Below are 26,888 nucleotides of genomic sequence, written 5' to 3' on the forward strand. Positions count from 1 at the left end.
GGCACAGCCCCAAGGCTGACAGAACTCAAGAAGAGTTTGGATCCTCTCAGGCACAGGGTGTGACTCTCAGGGCTGGTCCTGTGCAGGGTCAGGAGTTGGACTGAGTGATCCCTGGGGGTCTCTTTCAACTCAGGATATTCTGTGATTCTGTGAAATTCACCTCCCAGACACTCGTGGCTTGTCCTGTCCCCAGCAATTGGTGCTTTTTCAGATTCATTCCAGATCTCCTAAGATGGGAATTCTGTTTTGTCTGAGGCTCAGACTGAGACCTTGCCAGGGCCAGGTGGGTCTAAGAGCAGCCAGGTTGGGTTGCAGCCCTCTCTGAGGATGGGGCTGGTGAGGCTGCTCCCTCACCCCAGTCCTGCCTGCTCGTTTGCTGTGCTCATCTGCTTTGGGGTTGTGGAGTTCAGTACAGTTCACATATCTAAAAAAGTTTCATGGCTTTGCCTGCTGTGGACAAACCCAAGCTATTGGAAAAGCAGCATTTCCAGGGGGTGTAACCACATTCCCAGGGTATTGTCAGCTGTTTAATCCATCACTTTCCTCCCAGCTGGGTTAGTAAGTTCTTCATAGTGTGAGAAATCCTTACATTTACCAATAGAATTTAGAGGGGACAAAGTCATCAAAGCAAACTAAACGTTTATTTAACAGATTTGGTCGAATGGGGTGTGTCTCCCTCTGGCCCAAGAGACAGACCCAAAACAACAAGACACAGAAGCTTTTATACCCTTTCCCTGGCCGAGGTCCCTGCCCCCTCTTCCTGTTGGCTGGGAATTGGGGACTCACAGTCCGGCCCGGCTCGCCTGCCTGTCCAAGACCCCCCACCCCCTCCAAAGGTGGGAAAAACCGTTAGAAACTAATTACCCCTTAACCACTCTGTTAGTTCCTTTAGCTTCAGCAAACCCCTAATGCTAACAATAGTTTTCTAAATGTTTTTTCCATAGCACATGGACGCTTTTCACAACATTGAGATTTCCTTCAAAAAGTAATGAAAGAACCGGACGGGGCTCCCCGAGCGGGGCCGCAGCCTCGGCTGGTGCTGTGCAGGCCCCGCCGTTCGCCCACAGGCGGCTCAGGGGAGCTGCCCGCGGGACAGACCCCTCTGACCGCAGGAACAGGCTCTGTGCGGTTTATTCCGTGTCAGTGGGAGGCAATGTCGTCTTTAGTGGCCGCGGGACTCCCAGCCCGCCCCGCCGGTGGGTCCCGTCACCGCAGGGCCTGTGAGGGCCCCGCCATGGCGGCCCCGCGCGTCACGTGACGGCGCCCCGCCAGGAAGTGACGCCACGGCGGTCGGTGGTGGGAGCGGCCGCTGCCCGACCCCCCCAACCGGAGCCGTCCCCGCGGGGCCGCGCACGCACGAACGGGCCTACGCACGCACGTCCGCACGCACGGGCACGCGCACGCGCACGCGCACGCCCGGCCGCAGCCAGCGCCCGCCGCGCCGCCAGCCCGGAGCGCCCGCGCACGGTGAGGGGAGCGGGACCGGGAATGGGAGCGGGAGCGGGAACGGGAGCGGGAACGGGCAGTGCGGGGCGCTCGGGGGCACCCGCCGCCGCCGCCCCGCGGGCATCCGGCGGGCCGCGCTCCGCCAGCCCGGCCCAGCGGGGTGGGGGGCCCGGCCCGCAGCGCTCGGCCCGGCCCCCAGCGCGGACCCTGCGGAGGGCCCGGCCCGGCCCGGCCCTGCGCTCCGTGCTGCCCGAGCGGCCCGGCCGCCGTGCCGGTTATCGCTGTCACAGCGCCCGGCGGTAACTCGGGGAAATTGCGGCGGCGTCATGAGGGCACCGCGGGCCGCGCTGACCGGCGGAGCCGCCGCGGCCGCCGCCGGGACCGGCCCTGAGCGCGGCCGCAGCGCCGTCCGGTGCTCTGCGGGCCCGGAGAGCTGCGAGGCCCAACGGGAAAAGGTGCAGACCGGCTTGCAGTGCTTTTCTGGAGTGCTCGGAGCCGAGTAAACACCAGGCAAATGGGGACATCGCTGCTCTTGTAAAGGTAGAAAGTGAAGGTTTCGGTGAGTGGAGGAGGCACAGAGCTCTCGGCAGGGCTTAGTTTGGTGTTAAACGTTCAGTCGCGGGGTGCACGTTACCCAGTGTGAGCAGACTCTCTGTCTGCTCTGGTGTGATTTTACTGTAAGATGTGTAATTGTCGGTGCTATAAAACCTTCGTGCTCTCACACCGCTTCCCAACCTGTGCCTTTGGGGCGGTAATTACACACCGCAACTTTCAGATTGGAAAGGAGGAGGAATTAAGAGGCTTTTGGAAGTTGTCTCTGTTATGAACTTGTGATGGTTTCATGTTGTTCCAAAAAGGAATATAGAATAATCTGAAAATTAAGGAAAAAAGGTCTTGTAGGATTTAACTAGAAAGTTCTGAATGTGATTCCTTCATGTAGTAGTTTCATTCTTCCAATCTGGTTTTTCTTTCTCTGTTTCTAATAGTTGATTAACTTCCCCTGAGCTTGGCAATAGGGAGCCTTCTGAGGTTCTTACAGGGAGGAGCTGAGGACTTGAGGACTTGTTTGAGATGAGAATATCCACAAACTCAAACTTTTAGAGGAGATGACAACTTCTATCCCCTCGTGCCATAGCAACAACAGAAATTACAGGCTTTGAGAAATGCCAGGCATTTTGGTTAATGTTTCCATAGGCAGAAGATTTTGTGAAGGAAAAAACGTTCTTGGTTTTTTTTGAATAGGAGAGCAATGCCCCTATTGTACAAATGAAGTTGGACCACAAGCACGATATTAGTATTAAATTTGTTGTGTGTGTTTTCTTTTTGTGAATGACGTGTGCAACTGTTGAGTCTTTGCTGTATTGTTGTGTTGTCTCTGTCCTTGCTGATATTGGGTACAGGTAGTGTTGGTGTTAATGTATGTGTATGTTACACACAAAACTCCTGATGACAAACCCCTGGTGGGACAGGCTTACAGACGAGAATTGTATTCATTAGAAAGGATTAATAAGTCTAAACTGCTCCATTCCTTTCTAGTCTTAGAAAAAAGAAAACATGATCACAAAACATAGAAGGTGATTGCAGCTGTCTTTTCCTTTTATGACAAGAATATCTTGTAACTTGAGCAGGGGAGTCAGACTTGCCTGGGAAATGATGTTTGCACTCTGTGTTTTACTTCATGTGTGAACTGTAGGTAGTTGATTGTCCTTTAGGTAGTTGTTAATTGTCCTTTAGCAGTCTGTGATTCTGCAGCCTCAGTCTCTGCTGTTACTGTCCAGTCTCGCTCCCTTCCTTGCACCGCACCCGGTGCTGTCTCAGGGATTTGGTGACGTGTCTCGGTCCTCCGAGAGCACAAGTGCTGTGGGGAGAGGCTGAGGGAGCTGGGGGTGTTTAGCCTGGAGAAGAGGAGGCTCAGAGGTGACCTCAGCACTGTCTGGAACTGCCTGAAGGGAAGTTCTGGCCAGGTGGGGGTTGGTCTCTTCTCCCAGGCACTCAGCAATAGGACAAGGGGGCACGATGGGCTCAAGCTCTGCCAGGGGAAATTGAAGTTGGAGAGCAGAAAAACCTTCTTTGCAGAGAGAGTGCTCAGGCATTGGAATGGGCTGCCCAGAGAGGGGGTGGATTCCCCATCCCTGGAGGTTTTTAAGGTGAGCTTGGCCGTGGCACTGAGTGCCATGATCTGGTAAAGGGACTGGAGTTGGACCAAGGGTTGGACTTGATGATCTCGGAGGTCTTTTCCAACCCAATCCATTCTATGATTCCCAAGCTGGTAGATGGAAAACAGCAATCCTGTATCCAGAAACCCCTCAAACAGCCCCCAGGGTCCTGCCCACCACCCTGGCGAGGGGTCCTGGCACGGGGGGTGGGGTTGTTTGCCCCCTGCATGGCAGTTCTGTGCAGGCATCGATTCCACACGGCTGCAGTCGGGACCCCGGGCCCTGCACTGAGCACATTTCTTGCTTCCTGGTGAAATGCAGTGACCTTTCCTGAGGTGTTGGATGCAAAGACACTCAGCACACACACCTGGCAGTGCCAGCCCAGCGTGGGTTGCCTTGTCCTGGCCATTGGCACATCCTGTGTGCCGGCTGAGACAAACGCTGCTTGTTACACTCTGACAGAAGTGCCTGTTTTTGGCCTCGGATTTCCATCAAACAGCCCGTTTTGGTGGCTGAAGTTTTAAGGGTGGCTCAGTTTTAAGTTTTAATCATTGGCAGCTATTTGAAGAGCTGAAGTGTCATGGACTGTTTTCTTCACTACTCAGCAGTGGAAACGACTTCTCTGATGTTACAAACTACCGGGCACTTACAAACCTTCATTCTATTAAGCTGTGATTGGAAGTCAAATGAGTAAAATGTAGAATGTTACTAAGATGATAATTAGCTCTGTAAGTGGAAACTGGGCTGTTTGTGCATTTCCATGGCAAGTGGCATTCTGAAAGTGTTCCAGGATGGATGGATGTTAAGCACTACAGTGACTTAATGTGGGCCTGCTTAAGTTCCAGGGAGGAAAGCATTAATGGGCCTCAGTGCTGTGCTTTGGGCAAGGGACTGGGAGGTTCTGCCGCAGCTCTCGTGGTGGAATTGTCATAAAATGAGCACAAAGCCACGGTCAGTAGATCTTGTTCTCTCAGTGGATCTTGTTCTTACAGCATGTCTGCACAACTTTGAAAATCAATAATAACAAAATACGTTTGTTGCAAAGGAATGTGCAGTTTCTCCTGCAGTATTTGCATTGATCTGTGGGGTTTTGCATCTCTCTGAAACTGTTTCTAGAAGCAGAATTTCCTAGAAACGTCTGTGTTCCTAATGTAGCAGGAAAAGCTGTGTGCAGAGGAGATCCAATTGGGAATGCTAAAGCTTCGGCATTAGCAGCAGTTGGCCTTTGTGCTCAGCTTCCCAAAACATCGATTTAAGAGTAGGATGATTGTCCTGGTATCTGTATCAAGATGAGATTTAACAGGCCTGATCAAAACTGAGTTTAATTGCCTGGCTTTGGCAAGAGTGAAAGGTGAATGTTTACACTTCCCAAGCATCCCTGCGTGGTCTTTAATCAGAGCGTCTTTAATAAGTGTGATTGCCTTCATTTCAACTGAAAGAGTCATCCTTATACAGTTTACTTTGTGCAATTTAGGTACAGATGATGCACAGTAGACACTTATTTGCATAGCCATTAACATGAGAATGCTTTGGAGGGAATGCCAACAAAGCAGTTGAAAGGCAGGATTCTTTGGGCTCCCTTCATTCCAGTTTCCCCAGTGTTTGATGTGGACTTGAGGCGTTCCTGGGGAGTGGACTTTGGGATTCCACATTTCAATGTAACAGATGCCCTTCCAAGTAAAATTACAATAAGAGTGAGATGATTGCAACCACTGGGTAGTACTGTATAGTCACAATTACATGTGTTGGATCCTTCAGAGAAGACTCCAAAGTAATTATTTTTAATTAGAAAGTGATCTGTGGTTTTGTCTGCATTACAAGGACCATGAGCACTTGGTGAGGGCTGGGGGCTCCTGCCTTGTCTGTCAGTGGTGGCAGCCAGAGGGTGAAAGGAAATACCTCTCCCAAGGCTCTGTCCCACCCGAGGTGGATTAATGTGTGTCCATGTGTGAAGGTGGACGTGTGGATGTATTTGAAGTGCAACTGCACATTGTTTCCAGGGAGAGGCAGCTTGAGGCTCCCAGTGCCAGGTCTTTCCCCCTTATTCAAGTGGAATTCCTCTCTCTCCATCTGTACTTCGAGATCAAGTCTTGTCTCACCTTTTCTATTCATTTTCTGTACCTCTTCAGCTTTGTGTGGCTTCTCTTCAAGTCTCATCCCTCCTAGTGAATGTCCTTGTGTTCTCTGGTCATTGACTGCTACTACTTTTATCAGCTGGGGGGAGGGGTTTATGTATTTTACCTAAATATTCACAGAAGGCCCTGCTGGCTTTTCAGCCAACAGTCCTTTTGCTTCTCATTGCCATTCAGGGTGGTGGGAGTTACAGGGTCTTCTTTCCACCGAATTCCTGTAGAGAATAAGAGGAGGAGCAGCACATTTGTAGGGATATGTTGGTGTGGGAGTGCTGTTTTATTTGAGTGGAAGGTTTTGTCCACCTCCTTCATTAAGACTCCCCACAACTGGGAACCGCTGAGATGAAAGCAAAGCTTGAACCTCTTAAGGTCGGAGACAAAACGTGACAAAATCAACACTGAAAGAGGAGCAGAGGTGCAAGTGAGAGGAAAGGGCTGGAGATATTAAGGGAACAGACTGAAAGTGTTCAAGCAAATCAGAGTCCTTTTTTTATAGAGGAGGGTGTGCTGGAGAAGGGAGGGGAGAAAAGAGCAGCCTGTCCAGCCAAATACACCTGTTGGTTATGGCAGTGCAGAGTTATTGCTGCTAAACCTCCACGGGGCTTTGGTGGAAAATGGCACTTTATACTTGAAGTAGAGTTTGCTGTGGAACATTTCCAAAGAGGTTTGTGTCAAATGGCACTTTTTGATGTGGGTCAGGTGACTTAAACTTGCTGCTCTGGGGAACTTTATTCAGACTAAGCAATGTAAGTGCCAAGTTGTTTGGTTTTTAACTCGGTCTTTGTGGATTCTGTTGTCTTGATGTGTAATCAAGTATGAATCTGAAGGGAAAAAAGGCAATTCTGTTAAGGTTAGTATTGCTGCAAAGTGGGGGGAAATCCAAAAAACTGATAAAATCTTGTCATTCTCCTATATTGACTTTGAGTGTTTTGTGAAACCTGATGATAAACTTTCCCACAACACTTACTTTGATTTCCTAATTTTGCACAAATGGCTCTTCTGTTGTGTACTGGGTGCAGCTGAAACTCTTGGCACAGAGCTGGGTTTAGCATTACTTTAAAAAGTAAACTATTTATGCTTTATGGAGTCCCCACATGTTTATCAGTGCAGCCACACTGATAATTCCCTTGGGTCCCTGCCATGACGTGCCCTGTAACTAAGGTAACACATGTGCAATTAGACTTTCTTGTTTCCTAAACTTTATTTACAAAATTCTGCTGTGTTAAACTGCTTAACACCCCGTTGGTTTAAGTAAGAGCAGCTTGAGATGTAGAAGAGGAATTGACTCAAGTATCAGCTGTTCACAGTTAATAATAAAGTCTGGTTTCTTAGGGTGCCTTTCTGTCTTGCTCCTGGAAGCTCTTTGTGGTGAAAAATGGTGCTTGCAGGAAGAGTCACAGAATATCCTGAGCTGGAAGGGACCCACAAAGATCATCAGAGTCCAGTTCCTGTCCCTGCACAGGAAGGACCATTCCCAAGAGTCCCACCCTGTGCCTGAGAGCTTTGTCCAAAGGCTCCTGGAGCTCTGTCAGCCTTGGTGCCCCTGCCCTGGGGAGCCTGTTCAGTGCCCACCGCCCTCTGGGGAAAGAACCTTTTCCCAATATCCAGCCTAAACCTCCCTTTAGACGTGCTGAATCTGTAAATACATGCAGAAAATCAGATAATTGAAGATACTGAGGTTAAATATGGGCGTTTTTATCTAAAATGCCAGAAAAGTAGTTGCAAACAGTGCTCCTGTATGAGCCCCTTGAGAAGCAGCATCTTCAATGCCATTTTACTTTCCGTGGTGTTTATTCCCAAGGTTCTTTTTAAAGCTGGGAATTTGGTTTTGTTCCCATGGGTGGTGTCAGCTGTAGGTGCCTTCTTGGTGTCTGAATGCATCATTCAGAAGGGACTGGACACAACTGTCTGCTTCTCACAGGTCTGAAGAACTTGGCAGCAAGTAAACAAATAAATAAATGTGGGCTGGCTGTCTAAATGCATGGAGTCTTTTGCCACTTCCTTCTGCAGTGCTTGGACTGTTGGTGGTTGATGATTTAGTGCTGGTAAAGGACTGGAATCCCAGGCTTGAAATGCCAGTAGGAACAGACCATAAGTATTTTCTTCCCTTGGCAAGAGACTTGATGAACAAAAGGGGAAGAGGCCAAGATTTGGTCGATGGATGATGAATGAGTGATGGATGGCAGGAGGGGAGAATTCCAACAAATATGAACTCCTGCAGTGGGCTCTGGGTCTGTGCACCAGGGGGAATTCTGGGTGGTGGAAATATGTTGAAAGCATGCCCCACAACAGGGAATGTTTCATTCCTGAGGCAGTCTCTGGCTGATTGAGGGTTGGGGTGCTTTAACATTTTATTTCTGCAGTGATTGTCTTCTGCTTTGTGGCTACAGTTTTAATGCTGATGAGTGGTGGAATTACTGCTTTTTCCTCTTTGAAACTTTCCCAGTTTCACAGTAGTTGCTTAGATTTCAAACTTTCCCTGTACTTAATTTAATACTGTTTTTTTTCTTTATTCCTATTTCAGTTACTGAAATCATGAATCCTGTGTATAGCCCTGGATCTTCTGGGGTTCCCTATGCAAATGCCAAAGGAATTGGTTATCCAGGTAAGTAACTCTGTTTTCTAATGAGTTGCAGTTCTACTGCTCTTTGCTTATAATCAAGAAGAAATAGTTGCTTAATGATGCCTTCATGTAAATCTGTTTTGGAATTGGGGTGGGGTTGTCTTTAAATTTGAAAAGTGACATTTGAAGAGTGATGTTATTTCTTCTGTTATATTTCTAACTTCAGTATCTCTTCCAAAGCAGCTTATTTTAGGAGCTCTAATAATTGTGTCCTGCAAGAAGAGGAGTCAGTCTGTTCCTGCTGCTGCTTGACTGGCACTGTTAACCTCTCTATCCTCCAACTCTTCTCCATGCACTCTGGTTTATGAGGGGGAGTGGGACCAAGCAAATGGCCAAAGATGGTTTTGAAACAGAAATTAAATGTATTTCTTGCTGTACCTGTTTCTCATTGACTTCAAGTTTCTCACCAGGGTTTTTTCCCCTCATCTCCTAATGGGTGTGCAAGAAGTTTTCATTTCTGATGTCCCCACAGTCTAAAAGTGGATGAGGCAAAATTGTATTTGGACAGAACTTTCCAGGAAGGCCCAAGAGAAGCCTGTGTGGCTCTGGGAGGTGTCTCAGGTACCATATCTTGGTGCTGCCTTGTTTTCTGGTACCTGTGAGATAAGGTAAAACTTCTTTGCAGAGAGAGTGCTCAGGCATTGGAATGGGCTGCCCAGAGAGGGGGTGGATTCCCCATCCCTGGAGGTTTTTCAGCTGAGCTTGGCCGTGGCACTGAGTGCCATGATCTGGTAAAGGGACTGGAGTTGGACCAAGGGTTGGACTTGATGATCTCAGGGATCTTTTCCAACCCAATCCATTCTATGATTCTGAGGGAATTTCCATCCTGGGAGAGGCTGAAAGGTCTTTCAGCTTAGATTTTATATATTTCCTAAGAAGTTAAACTTTTCAGTTTTTACAGGAAAGGGTTTTTGTGATGTTTTTGGTGTCTGTGTTGGGAGGTAAAAATCCCTCTCTGCTGTTACTGTTTATATTCTTGGTTCTGTACTATATTTTCCTACTGGTATTTACTGTTCTTAAATTGGTTTTTCAGCTTAGGTAATGCACAGGAGGTCATATTTTCCTGTTCTACCTTTCTCTGTACCTCCTTCTAAATACTGGTGCATAAATGAATTCTCTTTATTGTTGACTGATTGTCTCAAAAACATTTTAATTTTATTTTCTGCTTTTCAGGTTCCTCAGACTAGTGTACATTTCTTGATTTCTGCAGTATTTACAAGGGGAAAACACCAAGTGTGTTGCACTGTTTTAAGTCTATTGAGTGACTGGGATGGTGCAGTAATAAATTGTAAAGCTGATGCTGTGTAACCATCAGTCCCACAGGGTGGTTTTATTCTCTGTAACTGTGTAAGGACTGCAGTAATTTTGCAATAAGGCAAGCAGCAGAAGTTTACTAATTAACATAATTTATGAGACAGCTGTTTCTATATTTATAGTAATTGCTTTTTCAGGACTTTCTTTTGCTTTAGATAAAGATTATTATGAATTATTTGAATATGAAGTTTTATTTTTAGCTCTGTTCATTTTCTAAATGCAGATTTATATTATCCAGGGTTTCATTTGTACTTCAGACCATTTACACATTGAAGCTCTTGTTTATACTAACCTAAGTCATACCTTAATTTTCTTTGGAAGATACACTATTGTAGATTCAGAAAGAGCAATTTAAAGAACACTGCCACTTCTGATCTTTTATTCTACTGTTGCACATACTAGACTGAATATTGAATTATGTAAATACTTTACTTTTACTGGTCTGCATAACTAAAATATATGGAATTGAAGTAGAATTGTTACAGAAGCGCCTTGAATGTCACGGTACAAGTTGGTCACTCAGGCTTGTCCCTTCCCGCAGTCAGTCCATCAGGCCCCACAGCTGTGACCCTCACATGCAGCTCAGTCAGTGTGTGCTACACCATCAGTTTGCTGAGCTGCCTGGGCCAGGCTCTGAGATTTGGGGATAAATGCAAAGCACATTCTCCAGATGGAAAAGTAGACTTACATTTTAGGTATTTTTAAAAAAAACTGTTGCATGACTAAGTCCCCTTTTTTGCCTCTGCTAATTTAAAGGCTGCAGATTCTGCACTCAGAATCATTGCATTTCCATGGGTTGCATGGTAATAGAAAGTGGGGAACACAGCAGTAGGTGGAATGCATTATTGAAAGGCAGTGTGTTTCTAAAGTTGTCGCATATTTAATAACAGTTTTTATTATACTAGACCTATTTTAGGCTGTTGGATAGGTTTACAGCAGCAAAAAAAAAATCAATATTCAAATGTTCTCATACAGATGGAAGTTCTGTGTAGAAGTTAAAACTGCTGCTTGTTGTAGTTCCATTTTTTACAAGTGACCCGTTTGTGGAGAAGCTCAGAGTGCTCCATCCTAAACCTGGGAAGAAAGGAAGGAGTGAACATGTGTGCAGTGTATGTGCTGTTGCAGATGTGTAGTTGGTGCAAAGCTGAACTAAACCTTTTCACCAGCAGCTCATGAGTTTGAAAACTGAAGAGCTATTTACACTCTGAAAAGTTGTTATGATTCAGGTATCACAGAATCAGTTGGGTTGGAAGAGACCTCTGAGATCATCCAGTCCAACCTTTAATCCAACCTTTAATCACCAGATCATGGCACTCAGTGCCAAGCCCAGACTCACCTTAAAAACCTCCAGGGTCAGAGAATCCACCACCTCCCTGGGCAGCCCATTCCAGTGCCTGACCACTCTCTCTGTAAAGAATTTCTTCCTGGTACGCAACCTAAACCTCCCCTGGCAGAGCTCAAGCCCGTGCCCTCTTGTCCTACTGTTGGTTGCCTGAGAGAAGACCAACCCCCACCTGGCTACATCATCCTTTCAGGTAGTTCCAGACAGTGCTGAGGTCACCTCTGAGCCTCCCTCTTCTCCAGGCTGAACACCCCCAGCTCCCTCAGCCTCTCCCTACAGCCCTTGTGCTCCAGTCCCTTCACCAGCCTCGTTGCTCTTCTCTTCTCAGTTGGGTTGGAAGAGACCTCTGAGATCATCAATTCCAACCCTTGATCCAACCCCACTGTGATCACCAGCCCATGGCACAGAGTGCCAGAGTGATCACAGTGGGGTTGGATCAAGACATGGTGGATTCTCTGTCCCTGGAGGTGTTTAAGGGGACACTCAGTGCCACATCCAGTCCCTTCTCCAGCCTCGTTGCTCTTCTCTGGCCCCACTCCAGCCCCTCAATCTCTTGCCTGAACTGAGGGGCCCAGAACTGAACACAACACTCAAGGTGTGGCCTCCCCAAGGCAGAGTCCAGGGGAAGGGTCACTGCCCGGGGCCTGCTGGCCACACTATTCTTGATACAGACCAGGATATGTTATTTTTAACTTTGATTTTTAAGCCTAATGCTTTTCTTAGTCTTATCCATGCTGTCCACCTAAGGGCAGTGCCAAGTGTGTGCCACTTGATATGTTTACAGAGTGCTTTACAAAACTAGGTTAGCATGTGTAGTCCTGAGCTAAGAAATTCTTATTGTTGAGAGTAATTGCTGAGGGCTCTGGGATTTACAGTGAAATAGAAGCCCTTAAAACTGGAATAGCTGTTTAAAACTAGCAGCTTTAAGTCTGAGAGTGGATATGCAAACAGTAAGTGCCTTTTATCTATAGAAGTTGAAACCTTTTTACTTTGATAACGGAATGTGGTAGCAACTCCATCTTCTTAAATACTGTCATTACTCAGTTTTGCAGTTTGGAATGATGTAAATAAGTTCTGAAAAAATTAATAGCTATGATTTATTCAGAAATTTCACTTGCTAAATCTAGACAAGCTTCATATCTTTCAAATAACTGTTTTTTTGCTAGTGCTGTGTTTTGCCTTGTGTTGGAGGCCAGTATGTCACATTACTTCAGCCATAGTGGTTCTTGTGCCCTGATGTAGAAATGCTTGGCTATCATTTTAGCAGTGCCTCTGATCACTCTGTTCTGTTAACTGTGTATCTGAAACTGGGGAGCTTGCTTGATAGCAAGTGTAATCACAAATCTGTGTCCAAGTCAACAAACAGTTGGAGCTACTACTGCTTTGTACTTTGTGCTTGAGATATCTCTGATCTAGAGAGTCAGAGTCACTCTGACTTTGGGGGATTTGTGAAAAAGTCCCTTCAGATAAATACTGTAGCTACATCAGATCTTAAAACTCATGGAGGAGGGGAGAAATGTAGGGTGATCACACAAAACTTTGTTTTCCAACTAATTTAATTGCTGCTTGGCCAACAGAAACTCACTGAAGCAGGGATGTGAGGGAGCAAGCTGAAGTATCACAAGTGCTGTTCTCACCAAACACGCACTTTCAGGTGGCCTGGGAGAAGGGGGGCCCAGTGTTGCAGTTGAGGAGGTGTGACTGAGGGCTGTCTGTTTGCTTTACCTCAGTTAACACACGTGCAGCAAGAACCTTATGGAGTGCAGTCTGGGTGGGCTTGCGGTCAGTCAGGGAAGTAACTGTGAATTTCGCTTTCTTCCAGCTGGCTTCCCAATGGGCTATGCAGCGGCTGCTCCTGCCTATTCCCCCAACATGTATCCTGGAGCAAATCCTACTTTCCAAACAGGTATGTGTGGTAGGCATGGCAGAGCAGTAACCTGATGTTTCAGAGCAGTTAGAGAAGCAGGAATGAGGAAAAGCTGGAGGGGTTCACACTTGTACTGTGGGGTGAGTTTTACGTTACTTTGAATATGACTCAGAGGGAATCATCTGGTAAATTAAAATTAATATAATCTTAAGTCATACTGCTCGAATCTTCTGAGGAGAGAACAGCTGAGGTTTTGACTGTTGTTTCTGTATTTCAGGATGGTCTTTGAGGCATACATTGCATCTCCCTTCACTGCTTGCTTTGTATTGTACTGGTCTTTCCCAGATTCCTGTGTTTTCTTCTGTTTGTTGTTCTAACAATTCTTTTTCAGTCTTACCTTAAGTCATCTCTTTCCAAGTTCACCAGCTGGTGTCTTTCTGCCCTGAAACAACAGTATTCTCCCTATGGTTATATTGTACATGGAGGAATTCCTTACCTTGCTTTGTTAATGTCAAACTGGGCCATCCTCAGGAGCTCTTCCATGTATTAAGCCAGTTTTCCAGATACACATGGCACATATCCAAGTTTGTCCTTGAATGCCCTTGTGTTACTGGGATAGGAAAGGATACTGCTGGACATTGGGAAGCTTCTGTTGTGGAAGTCTGCTTGATATTGCAGGTTGGTGTAACGTGTTTCGTTAACCAGCAGGAGGCTCTTAAGGGTGTGGCAGCAATTACTGAGATGAGAGAGTAAGTCGTGTGAAATGCTTGCCTGCAGAACCTGTTAAAGTGTGTAGCTTTCCTTGGAGCCGTGGAGTGTCCCAGTCAGTATAACCTGTGTCACTGTTCAGTTTGCTGCTTACAGGCAGGGTGAGTGCACACTCACTGTTTGCAGGGTGAGTGCACACTCACTGGATTAATGTTACAAGTTCTAGTAATTAAACAAAATTTAAAACTCCTATCCCTTGGGTAGGTATTGCCCCTGTGCAAGGGTCATATCTGGGAGTGCCATTTGCACTGAATTGCTCCAGAACTCTTTTGAGAGTGATGTTTACTGGGGTTGCCCTTACCCGAGTAAGGGGGCAGCGTGAATGAGGGTCAGAAGAGCTCAGGCACAGCCGGCCTCAGAAGGCTGGATCAGAAGGGTTACAAGAGTTTATTCAGGATAGTGTAACAGAGTTTCCTCATAGCTCATAGATCATTGCAGTAGTAGTTAGTAGTAGTAGTTCTAGTAGTAGTAGTAGAAGTTCATAGTAGTTGTAGTTCTATTCTCAGTAACATCCACACCTTTTATATCCTCTCACATCCAACATGTCATGACATTATTGGCTGGCCCATTCACCTCACATTCACCAAAGCATCTCATTGGTCACAAGACCCCCCACACACTCCAGGTAGCTCTCTTCTCTTTAAGGGAGAACTCTAAACTGCTTTCCTTAAGGGATGCACTTACAGTCACCCCTACAATGTTCAAGGAGAGCAGTTCCCATCAGGATATAACTCTTGGCTGAGCCATCAGAACCCTCTGTGGGCTTTTATTATTGGCTTCTATTGCAAACAGGCTGTTCAGTGTCACAGTTGGGGTGACCTTAGTGCTGTGTCTGTGCCTCCTGTGCTCCACTGCATATATCTCTGCTGAGGAGTAGCTGTGGGGTTTGATCCTGGGGTCAGATAACTGAAAGGTACTCCCAGACTTACTACAGGTTGCAGTTTGCAAATCCTGCCATGGGAAGATGAAGATAAGCTGCATGGAATCAGTTTACTGGATCACGAGACTGTTTTTCCCCAGTTTTATTGGTTTTTAGCTCTCTCTGTTATGTTGTAATTGAAGTTTATGATTTCTGGGCCAGATTCTTGGCTTCAATGTTAGACTTAATCATGTTCTAATGTTAATTTGCATTGATTAATCTTGGAATATTTCTCATGGTGTATAGCAAACTCAGATAATAATGCTTTTTCCACACAAAAGTAAAAAAGTTCTGAAATGTATAGAATTTGGATACTATTTTTGAATGTCGTTAACTTTTTAAAAAACTGGTACTATTCGAGTCTTTATTACTGTTGAAGGAAAATAAGCTTTTATTTCAGAACTAAGAATAGCTTTAATTTTTGGCTACTCTTCAAGCTGTGAACTAAAGTTCAAAATGTACAGACTCTCTTATTCAGGCAGATAACTTAAAGTACTCTGTCCTAACAGCTGGCATTTTTATACCTTTTTAACCTTTCTGATGTAACTGCTTGTTTGTAGAATCAAAGCTTTTGTAAATTCATATTATGCAGCAGTATTTGAGCAAGCCACTGCAGTTCAGAAAAGGTTTTTTTTACAGGTTACTGTCTTAAATTACTGTGATTTTGAATAATCATATAGTTTACTGTTAAGGTCTTTGCTTAATGTAAAGGGAGAAAAAGCAAATACCTCTTGTGTAGAGTTACCACTTTGCAAGAATGAAAAAGAAATTGCCTGTGCAGCTGTATCAGTGGGTTTTTAGAATGAGAGTGGGCTTCACTGAGGACATGGTTGTAGTTCAGTAGTGATGCTCCATGTTCAGCATTTTGTAGCCATGGTTTCCACCACAAATAGTTCCCCATGCTAATGGCAGTGTTCTCTATTTGTGAAGTACTCAGGATCTCTAAAAACAAGAGCCCAGAGTAAGTGCTGTGGTGTAGCTTTCTTTAAGGGTGATAAATTCCATTAAAATGAAAATGTAAACCTGTTTCTTCATTAGCTAAACAACTTTGAGTTTGAAGGGTGCAATGAAATTGCAAAGAATCTCAGACTACTGCAAAAAGAATGAAGGTCATCTGTCATTGTGTCTGCACAGACTGATTCTTGACAGCACAAATGCCTGCCAGCATTCTCTCTGCTGTTTGGCTTCAGATCTGTTCTCTGTGTTGGAGTCAGCACATTGTAGACAGTTTTTCAAGTCAACCTAATCCCTACTCTGATAGCCTTTTTTTTTCTGTAGTTACCAAGTGCCTGTTCTTTCTTGCACTGCCCTGGTAGTAGTTTGTACAATTCCACCTAAGCAGGAATCGTACCTATGGATGTTGCATCTCCTGGTGTGCTGGGCCTGCATGAGACCCAAGATCTTTTCCCCATAGCCCAGGCTGGGGCCTCGGTGCTTTCTCCAGAGTAGGTTGTGCCTGTTGTTTGCTGCCCTGACTGTTACTACTGTTGGATGCTGCTGCTGAGGGGTTTGTATTCCCACTCTGGCCATTAAGCCATAGGATAATCCTGGCAGTGCTGCACAGAGCAGCAGTGCTGCTTCTCACAGATCTCCTCCGTGCCTCTTCCAGCCCTTGTTCTGTTACTGTGAGACCTGGTCTGATATCAGAGTGCTGGAGAAATTATGGAAGAACTGAGCCAGCAGTACTGCAAAGCAGGACTTTGTAAGCAGTCCTTACATATTCCTGCAAAAATTCAACAGTTCCAAACATGTACAAGGCAGACTGATTTGGGGGTCGTGCCATAGGACTGTAAAACACTTTCCCATGGCATCTGAAGTCTTAACTAAAAAGTATAATAACAATTCTTAAGTGATGTTTAAGGGTATGTCTACATATATAATACCAAAAAAGAAGATTTAAAGATACTAAGATGCCTTTCAAGCCTAATTTGCATTTGCAGTGAACTATTCAGCCTTGTGTTTTAAGGGTATGGCCTTGCATATTTATTTTAACCAGTTCAGAAAGTGCCAGAAAACAATTACAAATAAATGTAAGTACAGGTTGCAGATTGTATGTGTCTATTCTCTGAAAATCTGTCTTGAGCTCTTTGATGATTTTGGCTTTTGACATTCTCATTCTTTGTGCCCTATTATCTCCTACAGAAGGTGGTGGCAGGTTAGTTAACTTTGCCAGAACAGTTTGGTAGGTGTTGAGAGTTGACTGATGGTAATACATGCCATGTCCTCCTATGTAAGGATGCTGCCTGATGTGCTCAAGCCAAGTATTTACTGATGTTATTATGAAAATGCACTTTTTGCCCAGTGTTCACAATTTGAACAGTACATTGTGCAGATACACTGTTAACTTTTCATGCTTAGTTGACCCGGTCAAATCCTGTTTCCAGTTACTGTTACCAGTATTACATAAATGACTACACTTGTGCTTGGATATTGATACCAGCTTACTGAGTACTCAGCTGGAGATAATGGTGTTGCAAAGTAAGAAAGTTGTTGCCTCTAAGTTTAGGAAGCAGTGTCCTGCCTTGTGCTTCCCATGTCCTGAGTGCAACTGTGCCTTTGTTTCAGGCTACACACCAGGCACCCCGTACAAAGTATCCTGTTCCCCCACCAGTGGAGCTGTGCCACCCTACTCCTCGTCACCGAATCCCTACCAGACTGCTGTGTACCCAGTCAGAAGTGCCTATCCACAGCAGAATCCATATGCACAGGTATGTGGGCAAATCCAGAAAATGGCTGCTTGGGCAGTGCTTTGTCTTCCCTGTAATACCCAGGTGAACTCTTAACCTTTCATCATATTCATTTCTTTGTGCATGGAGAGAATCTTAGCTGCTCCAGTAAGAATTGTTAATACAGTGATTAACAGTGAGTGTGTGCAGTTTTATGTTCTCCTGCATGATGGTTACTCTGCACTTACTGGTATGTATATGGTCAGTTCTTGAAGAGTCCTTGAAGTTCTTCAAGAGGCACTAGATTGAGTAGTTTTCAAAATGTGTGCTGGGTGTTAAAACTACAAATATCCTGATTTCATTTCATCAAAAATTGTCATAAACTTACATTAAATTTTTTTTAGCAAGCTTCTCTTGGAATTCAGGGAGCTACCAAGTCTCATGCTAACCAACCTGTTGAAAACTATTAGAAAAGATAGGATTATGACACTTCAGTAAACGTGATATTTTTGGGAAAAGTTGGCCCTCTTTGCGTAGTGGGAAGCTGCCTGGTGTGTAAGCAGTAGCTGAAATTAATTAATAAGCATGTAACAACTTTTATCCAGTCTCCTTAATGTACTTGGATTTGTCAAAACCATTTGGTTCTTTAACTAAGAGCAGCTGAATAAAAAGTAGTGAAAGACTGAGAAAAGTTCTGCCATGGATTAATATATGAAAAAGAGAAAAAATGAAAGGAATTAATGACAAATGAGACTTTATTGTTGAAAGTACAGGTAACATTGGAGTTCCAGAAAGGTCCCTACCTTGACTGTTACCCTAAACACCTTAAGAAGGGATCAAATGTTAAAAATTTTGCAAGTGAAACACAGTTGGAATAGTTAAAATGAATGTTTTGGATTCTGCTCTGTAAATGCTTTGCATCCTTAGAGTAATATTTCTATTTTATGATACATTCATGAGAGAGGATACCAATTCTCTTCCACAACAGTTATACTGTAATTACTTAAGGTACTGCTTTTTCTCTCCAACAGCAAGGCACTTACTACACACAGCCTTTATATGCAGCACCACCCCACGTAATTCACCACACCACAGTTGTGCAGCCCAATGGAATGCCAGCAACCATGTATCCTGCTCCAATCCCCCCGCCGAGAGGGAACGGCGTGACCATGGGCATGGTGGCTGGGACCACTATGGCAATGTCAGCAGGTTTGTGAACTCACAGCCCTTCCTGGGTTTGGGGAAGCTCCTTTCAGTTCGAGGTGGAACATGGCTGTGTTACCCAAATGTAATACCGGAGGTGTATTTGGCAGAATCATAAAACTGTGTGGAGCAGTCCTGTGGTGTAATGGAGAGCACTCTGGACTCTGAATCCCAAGGGACCTGAGTTTGAGTCTCAGTGGGGACCATCCCCTGGCAGTTCAAGCCTCCCTGCCATCCCATCCCATCCCATCACATCTCGGATGCTCAGCAGGGTCAGCCCCGGTCAGTACCGTGTGCTGTGACAGTCCTGAGGACTTCCCTGTCACTGTCCAAGCTCACTCGGCCGTGGCAGATGAACCTCAGGACTTAAGCGGTGGGGCCAGTTCTGCACACACTGAGCCTCACCTAAACAATCCCCTGCACAGGCTGGAAGGGCTCACCCATGTGGGGGGAGCCCTGCCCAAATCTTTGTTCGCCAAGTCTGGCCATACAAAAACTGTGTAAGTCAGAGTGTGGTGTCTTCAGAGTGAGTCCAGCTAGTTCAGTGATACTTTGATCACCTCTAAGGATGGAGGTATCACATCCTGTTTTTCTGATGTCAGTATTATGGGATGGTAGTTTTTCTTCATATTGTATGGAATTTCACTTACTCTTGCATCCTCTTCTTCTCATCAGTGTCAAGAGTCTGACTTCCTTTTCCCAGTGTGTATCTCAGTGCCTGTTGACAGCAACGGCCTTTTAATAAAAGGCTGAGGAAAATGCTGTGCCCACAGCCCACCCCTCAGGTCACAGACCTTCCTTATGTGTTGAGATACACCACTTGGTGTGTCTGCACTACCTACAGGTCCTCTGTGTCATGGGGACTGGTTAGGGATGTCTACTGCCTATTGCCACAGTCTCTTGATGGTAATGTTTTGGGGAAAATGTTGTTTCACCAATAATCCAGTCTCCTTCTGTGGGTGTTTACTGAGGGGGTGTCATCTTTGTTACCCAGTGGGTGTTAACTTGTGAAGAAGTGTCCACATCACTCAAAGGATGCTTGATTTAGTAATCTAAAAAACAAGAGCCATGAGTTTGTTTCAAGGTTCTGGTTTTTAGCCTGTCAAATCTATAACTTAATTTGAGAAACCTCAAAATTAGAAGAGTTAAGTACAAACTGAGCTCACATTAAATTTTCCTTCGTGGGCAAGCTTATCCCAGGTGTTTGCTGCTGGTTCTGCAAAGTGATGTAGAGTAAGGCTGTTGACCCTGCTCTCTCAGGGTGCTTGTTTCTGAAGCCACTTAGTCTGTAAAAACCTATCTGTAATAATTCAAATGACAACCAATTTATTCTGGTTTTTCAGTCAAGTTATCTCTACCATCAGATGTTCTTACAGTACCTAACGCCTGCTGTGGGCAAGTCTTGCAGTGAATAATGCTTATGTTGCAGGGTTTCTGCTAGAGCTGTTTTTGAGTAATGAGTATCTTTGTTGCACTGGACTAAACATCCATTGTGCTACTGTGACCCCCTTGCATAAAGGTTTGAAGGAAGTCTGGGGCTGGAGTGCAAAATGGTGCTGGGAATTTCAAAGTTGAGCAAGCTGTAATTGTTTTTAAAACTGACTCTCTTTTTTTTTCCCCTCCTCCTTTTCTTTTTTCCCCTCTCTCTACTAGAATTTGTGCTTACTGAAAACTGTTTTCTTTATTTCAGGTACTTTGTTGACAACTCATTCCCCAACTCCAGTAGCCCCTCATCCAGTCACTATGCCCACGTATCGGGCTCCAGGAACACCAACCTATAGTTATGTGCCCCCACAGTGGTGATCATCCTGGCAGTCAGTGTAAGTTACTGATCTAGACTGAAAGCAGTTAATCTTTCTTAAAAATGACAGCAACTGCAGGTTCTTTGGGGGAGTCTCCAGAAGGTATGCAATGTGGGGTCCTTCTATAGTATTCTAATTGAGAAGGATTATACAGAATTACTGTTTTATGTTCTAGATGTTCCTTGCAAAGTACAACTTTGTACTTTTGTACTTTGTGCCAGTGGGGCTTTTTCAGTGGTGTGTGTCTTCACAAATCATGAATGGTTTTCATGGTTCTTGATTGTCAGAAATGAAAGAATGAGCCTCAAGTTTGCCTTCTTAAAATGTATCTGGAATTAAATATATCCAGTCTTTTGGAATCATTGGTAATTGTTGGATTCAGCAATAATGTGATTCCTGAATGAAACAGTGTGTGTGTGACTTTCAAGTCTTACTATTGATTGGCTAAATATGTAGGCACAGTAAGTGTGTTGCCTTGCTCTGAGGGTGAATCTTTCTCAGAAGGTGCTGAAACAAATAAACCACCTTGAGATAATTTCATGTATTCGTTCTGTTTCAGGTAAGTATCAGCTCATGCTGCTTGCAGTCAGTGTGGAAAAAAGTGTGAACCAAAATTTAGATCATGGATTTCAAGAAAAGGAGTTTAATTTTGAAATCTGCTATAAACTGGGATGGACTTTGGGGTGGGATCTGTGTCAAAATGACACAAGGCCTAATGTTTTGTGATACTTCTGTTTCTGGTTTGGATTAATGACGTGTCAGACCAACTGATCTTGAAATTTTCACTCTTTAGTCTATTTAGTTTATGACAGAAGTTAACTTTGTTTTAACTTTCTCTGGTTTTTTGTGTCAGCAGTTAGAAATACAGAGTTCTGTGATTACAGGCGATTCTGTTCCATTTGAGTTAGTTCTGCAGCAGCCATTTCTCATTTTGCTGTGATGCTGCATGACAGTCTGCACCTCTGAAGTGTCTCACAGAGCATTTCAGCCAAGGACGTGCTGTTATGTGAGTGTAAAAAGTGCTAGTTTTGCTGGGAGTAAACTCAGGACTGATGGTAATTAAATTTAGCGCAAAATACTTTTTTAATGTTGCATTTTCTACTTCAGACAGAACTTGAGTGATGGCAGAAAGCTGGAATGGACTTGACAAGAGAAATCCTGTAGTCAGTTCTTAACCCAAAAGCCTGTACATGTCAGTTGAACAGTTTAAGTGCAAGGGTAACATTATATAGCACTGAACATTTGTGTGTGTGTATCAGTGTGGTGCGTGCAACATCAGAGTGTTCTGCCACATTCAGACAGTATTTCACCTACCTGAGTGTATTTCCCACTCTTTCTCCCCTTCTTAATGTAGGTTTGAAGATGGGAGATATGCAATCAAGAAATTGAGGTTTAAAAGTTGGTGCTGAAGCCCTCATGCCTCCAACCAGGACTTTCCTTCTGAATGCTTTCAACACTTGGCTAAACACTACTAATTCCTGATCACTGAAGATTTTCCAGTGCTGCATATCTTACATCTTGGAACTCCAGCAGTTAGTCTTAAAGCAAATCCTGTTTTGTGGACTGTCTTGCAATTTTTTAGCTAATTATAATGATAAAAAGGGAGTATAAATTTATTCTGATCCATATCTAGTTGAATGCATGTTAAAACACAAAAACAAAGCTTGCTCAATCTACCTGCAGTGACTGATGCAAAAACCATCATATGCAAATCCAAAGGAACCGAAAAGTATTTTACAACTTGTATCACTAATGCACTGTTGTAATGTATGCAGGGTCTGAAAAGGTAGAATCATGGAAGTGAGTTTCTTTCTAGAATACCATAACATACACTAGATAAGTGCTTCAGCCTTTTTCAGGTTGATGGAGTTGCCAGTTTGAAAGGGGCATATTTTTATTTAAGTGATGTGTTCTTTTCAAATTCAGCTACTAAATTGGAGTGACTGGAAAATGAGTCAGACAAGCTGTAGAAATCCCGCACACAATTAGTTTACTTCATACCTTTTCATTTTCATTATACGAATTCAGTGTTATACAGATATTCTTAGGATCAGAATGAAATGACAAAGGTAATGCTGTGTGTGCCAGTAAATAAGGCAAAAACTTCCTTGAGGCAAAACTGGCTCTTAGGAATAGTAGGAGGTGAAATCACCTGCATAATGAACTGCATGTCCTGGGGAGATTTAGATCCAGTACTATCTTTCATATGATGCAAGATGTGTCAAGTGAGACTGCCACACAGACTGATAGAAAACACTTTCTTTTAGTTCTCAGTTGAGGAAATCCATGCTGTTTTTCCTAGAGAATGTTGTAGTCAGTTGAAAATGTATGTGCAGCTGATCCAGCTTGCTTTCTGGAAACTTAAGAAGTGCGAGGGCTTTCTGCAACAGGGTTCAGCTGCATGTTACTGTGAGGAAAGCTGGTGTGCCTGATGAGTATGTTAAAGGGGAACAAATCATTTTAACACAATTTCCTTATTAGTTACTTGCAGTATGGACTATGGGTACTCTGTAGGAGGGCTGCCAGAATTCAGAGATGTCAGTAGCAGTTCTTTTTTTTTTTCCCCTGAAAGTATTTGTGATTGAAGGAGGAGCCACTTGTTGGTTACAGCATTTTTGTGTTTTCTTTTTTTACTTCCTAAATTGCACTTGGAAGCATGTAAAATAAGACTTAACTGCAGATTAGCATTTCATTGCAGTGAGTCATTTGTGATATTCTTTCTTGCAACTTCAATTTTTAAAGTACCTCAAAGCAAATGCTGTAGGGATAAAGGGCTAGCCTTGGAACCCATTTGTATACCAAAATCATTATGGGAGAGATTTTAAATTTTTAAATTTGAATATTGCACATTGAAATCGAGGGGTTTTTTTAAACCTACTTGACTTACAATTCCAAAAAGATGCAATTTTCTTTTTTTCTTTTTTTTTTGATACGTTCTGCCTGCAATAAATTAGATAGTAAATGGTTGTAAAATGTTGTTCCCTTTTAAGCATTTACACCGAGGTATATCAGGCTGTGTTGTTCCCTTAGGTCAACTACCATTCAGAGTTAAAATTTTTGAAGTTGTGTTATCTAGTTCTGCTTTGTTTTGGGGTGTTCTGCTCCTGTACAGGTTTGGCAGCTGCTTAGGGGTAGCATCAGTGCTGATTTAATGCTGCCATCCCAGTACTCTGCCCTGGTGGGAGGCTTGTGTACCTTCATACCCCATTGGTGGTTAGAGCCTTCAGTGACTTTATTTTTTACAGTAAGCACTCTCTGTATTTTGTATCTTTTTTTTTAATAAAATTTAGGTTTATTTTGCATGAATCACTGTCAGTGGATGGCCCCCTTATTTCTAATGCCTTGAACATAACTATGTTATTAGAATTAAGTACTTTAAACCTTATTCATGAGCACTTACTGCAGCTTAGAATTTCCATATGTTTTTATATGGAGCAGAAAATTACCCAAGACAAACTTAGTTGAGTCTGTACTGCTTTGTTGTAGTCTGTTTAACAATTCCATTTGTGTAGTAGATGTGCAGCTTTGATCTCTGAGGTGTGGCAGAGCATAGTGAGCATTAACACAGGGCACTTGTCCTGAGCATGGTTTTAAGCAGGAGCTGGAGCAGGGCTGTGTTGGGGAAGAGTTGGGAAGGCCAGACTGAAAGCTTTGCTGTCTCCTGTCTCATCACCAGAAAGTAAGGCTCTGAAAATCATAGGAGAAAGCTTCTGTGAATGCTGCAATAGAGAAATAGTTAAGGAATTATTATAACTTCCTCTGTATTTGCTCTGACTTCAGATTCCTGTGTCATCTTGGAATTGGTCTCCATGTAGTGTTCCATAACATTTAGGCAGTCTCACTGACTTGAGCACTTTTTTTCTAAGTTGCATTATGGGATTCATCCAGGAGGGAGAAACTGTACCTTTCCCAGAGGTACCACACCTCCCAGCTGTGAGCAGTTCTGGTCTGCTGGGAGGCTGGAGTGTGTCTCCAGGAGCTGTTAGGAAAAGTAACCAAAAGCACAGTGCAGGGGGACGGGGGAATATGTGTATATATAACTATCTTAATGGTATTTTGTTGCAAATAGTAGAAAGCATGGATATAAAACTGCAGCGGGGGAAACTGTACATCATTCAATAGGCGTTTACACAGTGAGGGTCTTACGAAACATTCTCTCCTGCTTTTTATATAACATTCCCTATTTAGAATTCCTTTATAAATGAGTACACAGTATGTGTTTGCACTAGAGCTCCTCAGCAAATGAAAAGAGCTAGTGCAGTAGAGACATTTCAGATCAAGCTTCTCTTTAAAAAAAAACAAAAACAACAAAAAAAACACACAAAAAACCTTTTATGGCAGCTTTATATGATTAAAAAGAAAAAGTACTACTATAAACCTGGAACTGAAAATAACTGTTGCAGCAATAACAAAGAGAAGTCCAAGAAAGATATTTTTTTTGTGTTAAAATTCAAATTTCAGGTGTTGAGTTTAGATAAAGTATTTTTAAAAATGGAGTTATTCCCTATTTCAGTAACAGCTGATGAAAATGTCGTTTAAATGTAGCAGCAGCAAAAGAAAAATGGCTAATAATTGGCACCAAAAACATGTAGCCCTAGTCATTGGCATGGTGGTGAACTAAACACTAGGAAGGAAAAGAGAGAACCTGCTATTAGATGTTGCTTATGCTTGTTGTAACCATCTCCTTTTTGAAGTTTCTAGGAGACCTGCAGGAATGCTGTCCACGAAAGCTTCTTTTTGAGTGTACTATGCAAGTTAAATGATTAGGTGCAGTGGTAGACAAAAAAAGTCCTTTATTTTAGTTGAAGTTCTTCCTTGTATTGCTTCATCCACTGAAAAAAACAAAATCCAGAACCAAACCACCACCTGTAAGTACCACCATGTCTTAGTGTTGTCTGAGAACAGTTGATGGTACAGAGCTGTAAACCAGGGTACTCAGCATTGACTGCTCTCTATGGAGCATTCTGACTTCACTGCTCCTCGGGTAGGAAGGCAAGAGATGGTCAGGATTGTGTTGGAATCACTCCCCAGTGCTTCAGCACAGTATTACACACTGTTCGTTTGGGTTTTGCTTCTATAGGTCAGCACAGTGATCCCTTACCACCGCCTAACTAGGCTTGAACTCATCCCAGGAGTAGCAATGACCGTCTTTGAAACCTCCCATCGTAGGATCATGAGCAATAGTGATGCTTCAGCTGGAGCTCGAGGGAAGGGACAGGCACGGTGGCCGTGCCCAGGCTGTGTCTGTGCAGCGTTCCATGGGAAACGGGCCCAGTCACCCCAGCCTTGTCCAGCAGGTGTCAGGCCTGGGCACAGAGGAGCCTCAGCCCCGTGTCCAGCTGCTTGTGACACAGACAGGGCAATTTCAGCTCATTCACATTGTTCTCGTCAGTAAGTGTCAGCTTTCTAATCCTGTGTTGTATCAGCCGTAGGGTTCCTGCAGACCCCTCAGACTGAGGAGGGGAAATGGCACCGGGCAGGAGCTCCTGCAGCAGTGAAGGGCACTTTGTGCATCAGCACTCGCCAAGAGCTGAGCTGTTCTGAGCTCTCCTCCGAAGGAGCAGGGCCTCAGCAGGCTGTGCTCCTCTGCTCGGGGGTGCTGAGGGGAGAGAAGGGGTGTTTGTAGACTGAAGAGAGGGAAAAGGAACAGTGCTTATCTGGGGATGAGGAAACCTGTTCCTGTGTGGGTTGCATATAACACTGAACCATCGGAATTTCATGCATAGTAAGGGTCCATTTGTGATTTGTAAAATTTATGGGCTCTGAAGTTTAAATGTCAAGAAAGTGAACATGACTTTTCTAAACTGGTTGTGACTTTTGGGCACTTAGCAGGCATACTGGGAAAGCTTTTTTAGCTGGCTGCTGTACAGATTTGTTTTAAGTAGAAGGGATTTGTTAGTGGGTTTTTTTAATTGTAATGCTATTATTGGCTGCCCTCCTGTCTAAGATTTAAAAAAGTGAGTGCATGCAATGGAAGTACAAGAGGCCCCAGTAATAGTTCTCCATGTTTGTTATGAAATAGACACAGGTTTCCTTTCTATGACTTTTTTTAAAACTGTCTTAGGAACAGTTGTATTGGTACTTTTTTTTTAAGTTTAGGTCAATGTTGTCTTCCAGAATAAGTTCTAAGGCATCATTCACTCCTGCATTGAACTATCGCATCAACACAAAGAGTGGAGATCCCATTCTGAGCCAGTTCAATTGTGAAAATTCATACTTTTTTATTTTTTATGCAATTCAATGAGTAGATGAGCTCAGATTTAAATTCTTAAAAGCACGTTTATTGTAACAAGAATTGTTATGTATTAATACTTCAGTTTTCAATAAAGATTGACTTGTGTTGCTTATTGTGGGTTTTTTTCCCTACTGTCTTTGCTGACATCCTTCCAGAAAAGATTCTGTTGCTGGAGAGGAGGGTGGTGTGTTTCAACTCTGTAAGTAAGCTATGAAATCTGGTGATTAATTGAAGCAAAGCCAAACACTGAAATGGCTTAAGTGACTTTTCTCAATAAGGTTTCTTAATGGCAGCAAAACACAGTGGAAAAGGCTCCCTGATGGGAAATAAGATGCCCTAAGTTGCCTTGTCTGAGAGTGCTGTAAAGATGTGCGACCCTGCCTTGTTCCTTTTTGAGGCATTTGCCGGGGTTTGA

The 26,888-nt window shown here is 43.9% G+C and overlaps 1 protein-coding gene across 1 annotated transcript; it reads left to right on the plus strand.

Moving 5' to 3' along the window:
* Positions 1-1,363: 1,363 nt before the first annotated feature.
* FAM168B (family with sequence similarity 168 member B) lies at positions 1,364-26,585 on the plus strand. Its single transcript, XM_071566230.1, has 7 exons — positions 1,364-1,467; positions 8,259-8,339; positions 12,836-12,919; positions 17,133-17,275; positions 18,265-18,442; positions 20,127-20,256; positions 21,593-26,585. The coding sequence occupies exons 2-6, from the start codon at positions 8,270-8,272 to the stop codon at positions 20,237-20,239; spliced, it is 588 nt and encodes a 195-aa protein (XP_071422331.1). The 5' UTR covers positions 1,364-1,467; positions 8,259-8,269; the 3' UTR covers positions 20,240-20,256; positions 21,593-26,585.
* Positions 26,586-26,888: the final 303 nt, after the last annotated feature.

The sequence above is a fragment of the Pithys albifrons genome, chromosome 11 (assembly GCF_047495875.1).
Source record: "Pithys albifrons albifrons isolate INPA30051 chromosome 11, PitAlb_v1, whole genome shotgun sequence".
Lineage (NCBI taxonomy): Eukaryota > Metazoa > Chordata > Aves > Passeriformes > Thamnophilidae > Pithys > Pithys albifrons.

Bases quoted from the DNA above. Each gene is read 5' to 3' on its own strand.
- FAM168B (XM_071566230.1), top strand. From the start codon at position 8,270: ATGAATCCTGTGTATAGCCCTGGATCTTCTGGGGTTCCCTATGCAAAT. The intron at 12,920-17,132 runs GTATGTGTGGTA...CCTTTGTTTCAG, and splicing joins AAATCCTACTTTCCAAACAG to GCTACACACCAGGCACCCCG. The intron at 17,276-18,264 runs GTATGTGGGCAA...TCTCTCCAACAG, and splicing joins AGCAGAATCCATATGCACAG to CAAGGCACTTACTACACACA.